Source organism: Aphanomyces invadans (assembly GCF_000520115.1).
Source record: "Aphanomyces invadans strain NJM9701 unplaced genomic scaffold supercont1.78, whole genome shotgun sequence".
Classification (NCBI taxonomy): Eukaryota; Oomycota; class Saprolegniomycetes; order Saprolegniales; family Verrucalvaceae; genus Aphanomyces; species Aphanomyces invadans.
In genome coordinates this window covers 206,076-216,094 of record NW_008580223.1, presented here as the reverse complement: position 1 = coordinate 216,094, position 10,019 = coordinate 206,076, and the positions used below count along the sequence as shown (strand labels likewise).

The 10,019-nt window shown below is 55.6% G+C and overlaps 3 protein-coding genes across 3 annotated transcripts; 2 read left to right on the top strand and 1 right to left on the bottom strand.

The window, feature by feature from the left end:
• Positions 1-915: 915 nt before the first annotated feature.
• H310_14651 (hypothetical protein) lies at positions 916-1,683 on the bottom strand. The gene has a single exon (XM_008882547.1). The coding sequence runs from the start codon at positions 1,645-1,647 to the stop codon at positions 1,057-1,059; it is 591 nt and encodes a 196-aa protein (XP_008880769.1). The 5' UTR covers positions 1,648-1,683; the 3' UTR covers positions 916-1,056.
• Positions 1,684-3,411: 1,728 nt separating this feature from the next.
• Positions 3,412-6,116, top strand: H310_14650 (hypothetical protein). The gene is made up of 12 exons (XM_008882546.1): positions 3,412-3,554; positions 3,607-3,719; positions 3,768-3,839; positions 3,897-4,012; positions 4,058-4,124; positions 4,440-4,574; positions 4,661-4,767; positions 4,813-4,901; positions 5,198-5,325; positions 5,414-5,701; positions 5,749-5,871; positions 5,924-6,116. Exons 1-12 carry the CDS (start codon positions 3,431-3,433, stop codon positions 6,029-6,031), a joined length of 1,470 nt encoding a protein of 489 aa, XP_008880768.1. The 5' UTR covers positions 3,412-3,430; the 3' UTR covers positions 6,032-6,116.
• Positions 6,117-6,988: 872 nt separating this feature from the next.
• Positions 6,989-10,019, top strand: H310_14649 (hypothetical protein). The gene is made up of 11 exons (XM_008882545.1): positions 6,989-7,144; positions 7,230-7,286; positions 7,336-7,590; positions 7,711-7,765; positions 7,831-8,620; positions 8,676-8,873; positions 8,929-9,107; positions 9,157-9,448; positions 9,496-9,671; positions 9,726-9,802; positions 9,855-10,019. Exons 1-11 carry the CDS (start codon positions 7,001-7,003, stop codon positions 10,008-10,010), a joined length of 2,379 nt encoding a protein of 792 aa, XP_008880767.1. The 5' UTR covers positions 6,989-7,000; the 3' UTR covers positions 10,011-10,019.

Sequence of the window (10,019 nt, the reverse complement as noted above, 5' to 3'; positions counted from 1 at the left end):
CGTGGTTGATATTGCAGACAAGAGCAGGGCACGTGGTCGTCATGTTAGCGAACTGAATTGAAAAATGAATCGCTGCCGGACTCGTCGCCCTTTGAATGCGCGCCAAATATCGTTTGTATGTCTCGACACGACGCGGTCGCATGGCCTCTAACACTGTAAACTCTGGTTCTCAGCTGTAAACCAGACTGAACGTGGGAGACTCCACACTGAATCTTCACTCGTGGCAGGTGATTGCGTTGCTCTCCCCCGCTCGCGCAGCGCCATGTCCTCGTGGATGACATCCCGATTTCGTTGCCGTCGCTGTACGTACAACTTCCCAAGATCGTCCGGTTCACGTTTCTCAATCAAATGTGCAAGGCAAAAGATATTTTTTGGTTGAGCATCAATGCATGGTCTAAAAATATGTATGGAATATTCATGTTCCTGTTCATAATTGCGTTCAATATATTCCAATACTACAAACACGTGTCCAGGATGGTTCACGGTGACTTGTCCGCGGCGCCTCCAGACGCTCTTGGCATGAGGTGGCCACCGTCGAAAGCACAACAACGACGTGTTTGTCTTTTGCGTTGTTGACGACGTCTCTGATCTTGTGCCGGCGCGTTCCCTTGATGTTCGCCTCAAACAAATGCTTGGTGCTGGAACGTGCGAACGTTTGGCCTGGGTTGGACAGCACACTTGGCAATTTGACGCTTGATCGCGAGACATCCAGCAACGAGCGGTGTAGACAAAGATGCACAAGAGCCACTGTTGCATCGGCCTTCGTGCGCAAGGCAGACAGTAAACGCATCAAGAATATACTGTCAAGGTGCCGTGTACGATGGGCAATCCTCCTTTGCCCATCGACACTGCATCAACGCCAATGGCGTCAACTTGGATTCACAGTTGCGTGGTGGGTACCTGCTGTCCTGCCGAGACGGAGAGGTGGCCATTTCGTGGAATCACTCGGTCGTTAAACGTGATCCCAAAATCGTGTTCGATCGGCGGCTGGGACCGATTTACGCTGACACACTCGCTATGTGGTGGTGCAAAGAAAGAGCTTGCCCCAATGCGGAATTAACAACCCTGCGTCGTCGGTTGTGGAGGTGTCCAACCACCCCGATCGAATGCTTCGTCGTGCATGGAATATTCGCCCAACAGGGCCCACTCGTCGACGAACGACAAAATCGAGTCAAACGACTGTTGCGCGGCTGGCTGTCCACCGATATTCCCGTGGCTCCACTTGCTGCCCCCCATTTTATTTTTCATGTTTCGTGTGTGAAGAGTGTTGTGAGGATTCGAACCATCATTGCGATCGTGTGCCGAGCACAGCTCCACGCTGCACTGGCGGGCGCGTCGACCATGCTGGACGCAAAACCGACGGGCATGGGCAAACTTCACGCAACCTTCGACGAGACACTGCCGTTTGAGTGGTTTCGGGCCGTGTTTGCAGCAAAAGCCATGGCTCCTCGCATTGCCTTGACAGCCATGAGCTTGGCACTGCCGCTTGCCGCCGTGCTTGACACATCGTTTTCGAGCGTACACTTGGTTGGTGCACATGTCGATCATGCACATGGAGCGCATGCGGTGAAACTGGCACTTGTCGTCGTGGAGAGCAGGCTCCATGCAACGGTTGAATTGGCACACGAGAACGTTCGTGGCCTCCATCGATGGCGGCCGCAAATGATAGAGTGAGGCCGTCGTGGCGAATTGATTCCGTTGACGTGCCTCCGCTTTACTGTACACGAGAGTAGCTCGCAGCACTCGCGAAACGTCTCGCCTTCTAAACAGGACCATGTCGTACTGGCGCCACCTTGAAGCCCCCGACTGGCTGTGCGATGACATGGCGTTTGAAGGAGCCCGAGAGCTACCAATATGCACTCATGACCCAAGTCGAGCGCGCATCCCAGTTGCGAACTCTGCCCCTACTTCTTGTGTGCCTCGGTCGATTTGAACGGAACCACAAAGAACGCACTTCGTCGTAGCTCACATTGCCGCGCCCGCCATGCCCACTCGACGGGCAGGAACCAAGCATCCTAAGCTAGCGTACACATGACCAAACAAATGCTAGCTGAGTGGCAACGATGTTTTGCAAGCAAGAGAAACCAATCGACACTTCAAGGTGGTAGCGTGTGCCTCATACCAAAACGATCGCTCGTCTCTCCGCGCCAGCGCAAAATCTCTGAGCGTGAGATGGTCGGTCCACCTCGTGACTCAGTTTCAAGCCAACCTTGCTGCGTCGAGCGCAACGTCGGAATCGCGGCTGCTGGATGGAGACGTTCCAGGTTGTTTGCGTGCCAGGGACAATCCCGCCGCCGACGAGAATGTGCTGCAAAACTCGAGGAAACGACTGGGAAACTTCACGGAACGACAGTCCATGCAGACTTGTGGCGGAGAGGTACTCTATGGCTATGGGGCGTGGCCGCCAACCCAAACGAACCCTTTGCCGAGAACGAAAGGGTTCAAAGTTTCGGGACAAGCTCCAGACAGGTTCCACCCTCCCCAACACTTGCGAAGGGGGTCGCGCGGAGTGCGTTCGTCGGCCGCCATTCCGCTTCGTCGCGGGGGGTGGGGCGTAGCTGTATTCCGTACGAAAGGCCGCCCGCCCCCCCACCTCTTCTCTCTGTTTCAGACTGCTGCTTTGCACACGGGTCAGGACCATCGCATGACAATCTTGGGGCTGCTGCTCATGAGTAGGTCACCAGTCTAGTGCACACGATGCGTCGATTTGTTGGTGTTGCAAAACGTGATTGAGATTTTTCTGCCACGATCTTGTGCACGGTGGTTGGATATGGCGAATTTGGCAATGCTGACATCGTGCCGACTCTACGTGCTCGACGCGTCGGTACGTTGCCCACAGCGCTCGTGGAATGACAATGCAGGGCTCCATCATCCATTGCAAAGTCAACGATACGTCGCTTCGAAACGCGGCCGTGGCCCAGTCAACGCTCTCCATGGAGCATGCAATCGCCTCGATGGTCTTGGACCGCATGACGAAAACAGGTTGAATTGGCAGACGACGACGGTGGTGGCATCCATCGTTGGTGGCGGCAAAGGATACAGTGACGTCTCTGCTGTATCCATCTGTATATACGCCCCAAGCGCAGTCGCCCCCCCAGAACGTTCTCGCGTTCAAAACTTGATCATGTCCCTATCGACACGATCGCTATGCATGGTGCGAAGCCCTGTGCATACCACACAGAAGAGGAGAAACTCCGCCAGCGGTCCCGATCCAGCTTTACGTCCATGACGACCGACATATGCGCGTTCACAAGTCGCTCCCTTGAAAGGAGGCATGAGCTGCGGTTTTGTAGCGCTGCAGGTCGTCGTGCTTGAATTCCATGCAAGCCGAGTGCGGCGACCCCACCCGTCACACAGGAGATCATCCGTATAACACGACCATTATCCGGATACTCGATGTGATTGTACCTTGCGACGACGCATCGTTGCAATGTTCCTTGCCGCTGCCTGCGGCAATGCCGTGCACGTGTACGACATTGATGGAGGCACTCTGCGTGAGGGGCGGAAGATCTGCAGCAACATTGAAGCTACATGCGCCGTGTGGAACCACAACAGTACGACGACTGATACAGCGGACCTGCACTGCGTCGTCACAGTCCCGTGTAGATCGCATCCTTGTCAGCGCGTTTGCGAACGGGCTCATTTCGATCAACTCCCTAACGAGTCAACGCGACGCGACTGTTTTCAATCTTCAAGAAGGCTCCAGTGGTGTCGACATGGTGCGTCGAATGACCTAGTCCATCACGTTGAGGGTGCGTGTGCTGCAGCGTGTGAACAGTTTGCATCTGAGCGCCGGGTCGCGCTACTTGATCAGCGGGGGCACAGACCGCGCGGTTCGAGTACGTTCTGCTCTCTAAACGCATGACTTCCACGTTGACGCGTTGGGATGCGTTCAGGTATGGGACCTTAAGCGCCAACAACTCAAGCATGCATTCTCCGCCTGCAACAGCGCAATCCGAAGCGTCACCTTCACAGGTCAAACCGACGAGTTTATCGTGGCGGGTTGCGAGAGGTATCGATTTTGCACGTGCGCATCCATCCTTAACGTGTCTTGCAGCGGGGACATCTACCTATACCACACCCAGCAAGGCATTGCCGCCGGCATGTGCCGCGATCGGGAGGACGTAAGTAGCGCGTTCGGTAACGGCCTCTTCTTGCTCCATTCGTTTTCAGCCACGGCAACTCTTCCTCGTGACGTGTGGCCCTTCACGTGTTCTGCATGGTTGTGTGCGATTCTACCATGGTTGAATGTTGTGAGATCGGTTGTACTTATTGCACTTGTGTTTTGATCTGAATTTCGACCAACTTGCGCGCAGTCTCTGGATCCGTTGTGCCTTAATGCAGAGCTTGCGTTCCTGGTTGCAGTATGGTGTGGTGGTATGGTCCTTTCAGGGCTTTCCCACTCCATGGTCCATGAATATCGCGTCGTCTGCATGTAGGCGAGTGCCATTCAAGCCGTCCAGTCGTCCACTCACCCGTTCGTACGGAACAAGCTGGGGACGGTGCAAATGTCGGGCACGCTTCGTCTGTGGGACATTACAACGGCATCGCAAACGTCGAGTTTTCCGCGCTTGGTACGTTGTTTGTCGGGGCCGCTCCATGGCGCCACCGATTTTTTCTTGCACCGACGTCGTGCTGCAAATCATGCGTGTGGATATAGCATTGGGCGCCATCCACGTGCATTGCGTTCTCCCCCGTGCACAAACACTTGGTCGCGACGGGCGGCCTCGACAAGCGCGTTGTGTTTTGCGATATGGGCGTGCAAAAGTACTCGTCCTTTCGAGACATCGCGGCGACTGACCTTTTGGATAGAGAAATCAACTGCCTGGAATCACCGTATGCCGTCACGACCATGTCCATGCATGCCAATGGCCACCTCATCACGACGGGGACATCTACAGGTGAGTCGCTTCGGCAGTTGGCGCTTGACTGTTGTCGCCCGGCATGGGTGAACTGGAATGTGATAAGGCGTTTAAGCCTAAGTCGGCGGCGATCGTGCACACATCGTCCTTGCTGGAATACCTGCCATTCGTTGCCGCGATTGTGTGCATGTCCAAGTGACTGGAATGTGTTTGTCGATGTGGCGGCCGTGTCGGCATTTCTTCGGTTTGATGCGCTCGTCCGCACCAGCCGCCTCGACGTGCCGAGTCGAAATGTTTGCAAGGACCAGTTGTACCTGACCAGCCGTCCATCCCAGGGCACGTCTTGCTGTATGACTTGCGCGGTGCCACCAAACCTCTCGCGATTGTCGAGCCGTGCGGAGCGCAGGCCGCAGCAGGAGCCGCCATGCCGTCGGTGCAGTGGATTCAATTCAGTCAAGATCGGGTAAGTAGGCGTGCATCCGGCGCCCGGCATACATCCGTGGCCACGACGAGTTGCGATTTTGAGTTGGAATCCACCGAAACATGACTAGATGAAAGACGGTGATGCGTCGATGGCGTCGTCGTCCAGCGCATCCATGAAGAAAGCCAAATCGTTCCACATGCAAACGCTGCAAACGTCGCTGCTCAATTTGGTCCCGTCGTCAGCGTCGTTGGATGGCGCGAGTGACGACCGGCTCAAGTCTTCGCTGTCGACCAAAGGCCGCAGCGCCGCCTTGCCTTTGGCGACCTTGGCAGGGCTGTCTGGCGCAGCCCCAGTCGGAAAACTTAGCGACCCGCTGCCATCCACCTCCGATCCGACCCCTGCCAACTTGACGGCGGTAAGATGTCGCTGGCCTTGTCGATGCGATGACGAGTCCACCTACAGGGCGAAGCGTCCTCTGAGAGCATCGCGTGGCTACGGCAAGAGCTGCATGACCTCCGCGATGGTCTGTCGGAGCAAATTCAACTTGTTCACTTGGAAGTCCTTCGCCAACACCAGACCCAACAAGTACGTCATGCTTTGCCTCTGCAGCAACCTGCACGTATGCGACGCCTCGTAGACAGAACTGGCCAACGCAATGCATGAGCTCAAGCTCCAAATGGCGCAACTCCTCGCGGAAAACCAGCACTTGCGCCGAGAAAACGAAAGGCTCAAACATATATTCTAACGAGAACTATGTCTCGCTGAGATTGTCTTGACATGGCATCAGCGCTGCAAGTCGATTTCCCGCCTCCCAACTCTATTCAATCTGGTGCATCCCTGCTGTTGTGTTCGCCGGGAAGCTGTTGCATGAACGGTGATCGGTAGTTGTTCGCGTAGCGCTGCGATGCTTGCATATTCCTCGAGTATGTCAACCGCCTTTAACGCCGTCGCACTGCGCCGAGAGAAGGTATACGCCATGCTGGTCGACATGGTTAGTCTATCGACGTCGCACGTTGCTTCCTGTAGAGCAGCCTGTCGTCGCTGCATGAGTCATGGAGCGCGCTGCTTTTCATCTACAAATTGCTCACACTGCTCGTAAACACGACCGATTACGCGAGTACCCTTCCTCGCCGTCTTCACCTGTGTCTGCGCCACATCGCCATCCTGTAGCTTGTGATACCGTGGAGAACGGTCTATTCCTGTGGGCTGGTGGTAGCGTACCTGCTTGGGAACCGGAAGGTCACGGGTTCAATCCCGTGAATCCTCAAGCTTTAGGAGGAAAAGACTAATGGCCGTTAGTCCCATCTAGTCCCCAATTGGGGACTAGGCGGAGGGGTAAGAGGGATTGTCTGATCATGTGCCTTACATATGGGGAATAAAGCGAGCAGTAGCGCCCTTAGTCAGACCCCCACTAGTACCAACTAGGTACTAGTACCCCGGAAAAACCTGTCGTCATAAGTGTAATGAATCTGGGCGAAGGTGATGGGGAGCAAAATAGGGATTACCTCTGCCTGGAATAGGAAAATATCCTACAAAAAGGACAGTGGAATGTCTAGGCTCGCACATCAGATTGTCTTCACAATCGTGGAGAACGGTCCGGATAAACAAACAATTGTCCGGTTGTTATGGACGGTGTCCGGATATACATTCATTATCCGGCGATCAGAGCCCATTGATTTTGACGTGATGCGCCACACGCGAATTGACCATCGAGATGAGCGAGGAGGTGCTGCTGTTCCTCGCGCCAGCGATCAAGTACATCTTGGAGCTGCTCTTCGACCCGCTCGTGTTCAGCGTGATCGCGGTTTCCCTCTTCCTGTACAAGTTGCTTCCGACGACGGACCCTGTCTTGCCTTTGGTATGTTGCAACGTATACACACGATGCGACCCACCTCATCGCGGCGGCCCGCAAGGACGATGCTCATGTGTATACGTGCGTGTAGAGCCAAATGAAGAAGGCGAATTTTCAAGCGCGGTCGCATGTATTCTCCACGGACTTGGTACGTCCTTTCCGCGGTGGCAATCACATACTGATGGGACGGCATGCAGAAACTCGTGGTGGGCAGCAAGACCGGGCCTGATGGCAAGACCCCCGTGTCCGGCAACGTGGCGGGTCGTCAAGTATGGCGTCCCAAAGGCGACGTTGTCGAGTTGCCTGCATTTTCCGCGAGTGAAAATCCGAACGCAGGCGACAAATTGCTGCGGAAACTGCTCGTCGAGGGCAAAAAAATACCTTCGGGTGGCAACGGCGGCAATATTGACAAGGCGCTGCGCCAAGCGGTGGACTACTACAAGTTATTGCAAGTACGTGGTGTTCCATGTCCTCTCATACTTGACCTTCGTCGCGACGACGGGACTCGTGCAACATCCCAACCTTTCCACCTACCACGCGAAAAAATCCCCGCTCATGTTCAATTGCCGTAGAGCGAAGATGGATCGTGGCATGGCGATTACGGTGGCCCGATGTTCCTCCTACCAGGTACCTCTCATACTTGGATTCAGCGGCGTTTCCATCCATCTAAATCAATCGTCTTTTTTTGTCAGGGCTGGTGATCACGTCGTACATCACGGGTCACGACTTGGGCAAGTCGGTCAGGGACGGCATGATTGTATACCTGCGCAACCACCAGCAGTACGACGGTGGGTGGGGCATCCACATCGAAGAAGGGTCGACGATGTTTGGCACCGTGTTGAACTACGTGGCGCTGCGCCTTTTGGGCGCGGCGGCCGACGACGAAGCGTGTTTGGAAGCGCGGACGTTTATCAAACACCACGGCGGTGCAACGTTGGTTCCGTCGTGGGGCAAGTTTTGGCTTGCCGTGCTCAACGTGTACGACTGGCGCGGCGTGGACGCGTTGCCGCCCGAGATGTGGCTCCTCCCGCGGTGGTTACCGTTTCATCCGGGCCGGACGTGGGTCCACTGCCGCATGGTGTACCTTCCCATGAGCTACCTCTACGGGATTCGATTCCAAGCCAAGGAAACGCCGTTGATTCAAGCCATTCGCGACGAAATCTACACGACGCCGTACCAGAGCGTGAGCTGGCGCAACGCCCGCGGCGCGTACTCGAAAATGGACGAGTACCACACGCCGTCCCCGATCATCCGCACCCTCAATTACCTCCTCTCCTGGTACGAGCTGCTCCCGACCGTCACGTCCTTGCGCAAGCACGGACTCGAATACACACTTGCTTTTGTCCGGGCTGACGACGAAGAGTCCAACTATTGCAACATTGGCCCGGTCAACAAGATGATCAACATGCTTGTCCAGTGGGTCGTCGATCCAGACTCGGACGAATTCAAGCGGCACGCCCAGCGCGTCGAAGATTACATTTGGTACGTGGCCGACTGATGGCGGAAGGACGCGGCATGACTGGATCGACGTCGCCAGGGTGGCGGAAGACGGGGTGAAGATGCAGGGCTATGTTGGTTCGCAAACGTGGGACTCGAGCTTTGCCGTCCAAGCGTTTGTCGATGCTGGCGTCGCCGCCGACCCTGCTTTCCAAACTACGTTCAAGCTTGCTTATCGTTTTCTCACGGAAGCTCAAAACGTGCACGATCCGAAGGATGCTGCGACTTGGTGGCGCCGGTACGTGCGGATCGTTTGGCGGCATTTTTAGACGTGGCTGACGCTTGGCGGGTAGCGTTCAAAAAGGCGGGTGGGGCTTTGGCATCGCGTCGAATGGTTACCCTGTGTCAGACTGCACGGCGGAAGCCGTGAAAGCGCTCTTGTTGATGGAAGAACGCGCCAACCTTCCTGCCTTCCCGGACGACCGTCTACGCGATGCTGTGGACTTTATCCTTGCGCTGCAAAACTCGGACGGTACGGTCTGTACATCACGAGTTGTTGCATTATCCATGCACGCCATCAGGTGGGTTCCCGCCCTACGAACGCAGTCGAGGCTTTGACTGGTACGAACACTTGAACCCGGCGGTTGTGTTTGGCGCCATCATGCACGACTATTCGTACGTCGAGTGCTCGTCCTCGTCGCTGTCGGCGCTTCAGGCGTTCCACGCTCGGCACCCGACCTACCGCCCCGAAGCAATCAAGCGCGCAACAACCAAGGCCGACACGTTCATTCGGTCGCTGCAGTACCAAGACGGAAGCTTCTTTGGCAAGTGGGGGGTGTGCTACACGTACGGCACGATGTTTGCCATCAAGGGGTGCGTCCGCCGACTCGTTCCAGTGAATCCATTGTCAACTTTTGTAGCATGCGCGCGGCGGGAGCGTCCGACAAGGACGAAGATGTCCAAGATGCCGTGTCGTTCCTAGTCAACAAGCAGCGCAACGACGGTGGATGGTCCGAGAGCTTTTTTGCGTGCTCGACTCGTCGATACTTGGAAACTCCGTCGAGCCTCGTTGTCAACACGGCATGGGCGTTGATCGGTACGTGTCTCCGCAACGTCCCTAGACATGTATCAATGATGTTCGGTCGTCCAGGTATCATGAAAGGCATTGAAGGCGGCGACCCCCAAATGCACGTCAAGGAATGGGACGCCGTCAAGAAGGGCATTGAGGTGAGACGTGGTCTTGCGCCATGACGCATGGCAGCTCATGCATCTGGACTAGTTTTTGGTTGCCAAGCAACTGCCATCGGGAGATTGGGCGCAAGAGCGCATCAGCGGCGTGTTCAACCGAACGTGCGGCATCACGTATGCCAACTACCGCAACATTTTCCCGATTTGGGCAATTGGGCTGTACCAAAAGCTGCAACGCACCAAGTAAACCCAGTCG

Excerpts from the sequence above, each read along its gene's own strand:
- H310_14651 (XM_008882547.1), bottom strand. The coding sequence starts at position 1,647 with ATGGAGGCCACGAACGTTCTCGTGTGCCAATTCAACCGTTGCATGGAG.
- H310_14650 (XM_008882546.1), top strand. The coding sequence starts at position 3,431 with ATGTTCCTTGCCGCTGCCTGCGGCAATGCCGTGCACGTGTACGACATT. Across the intron at positions 5,326-5,413 it reads TTCAATTCAGTCAAGATCGG|ATGAAAGACGGTGATGCGTC; the intron begins GTAAGTAGGCGT and ends AAACATGACTAG. Across the intron at positions 5,872-5,923 it reads GCCAACACCAGACCCAACAA|ACAGAACTGGCCAACGCAAT; the intron begins GTACGTCATGCT and ends GACGCCTCGTAG.
- H310_14649 (XM_008882545.1), top strand. The coding sequence starts at position 7,001 with ATGAGCGAGGAGGTGCTGCTGTTCCTCGCGCCAGCGATCAAGTACATC. Across the intron at positions 7,287-7,335 it reads ATGTATTCTCCACGGACTTG|AAACTCGTGGTGGGCAGCAA; the intron begins GTACGTCCTTTC and ends GACGGCATGCAG. Across the intron at positions 8,621-8,675 it reads CGCGTCGAAGATTACATTTG|GGTGGCGGAAGACGGGGTGA; the intron begins GTACGTGGCCGA and ends CGACGTCGCCAG.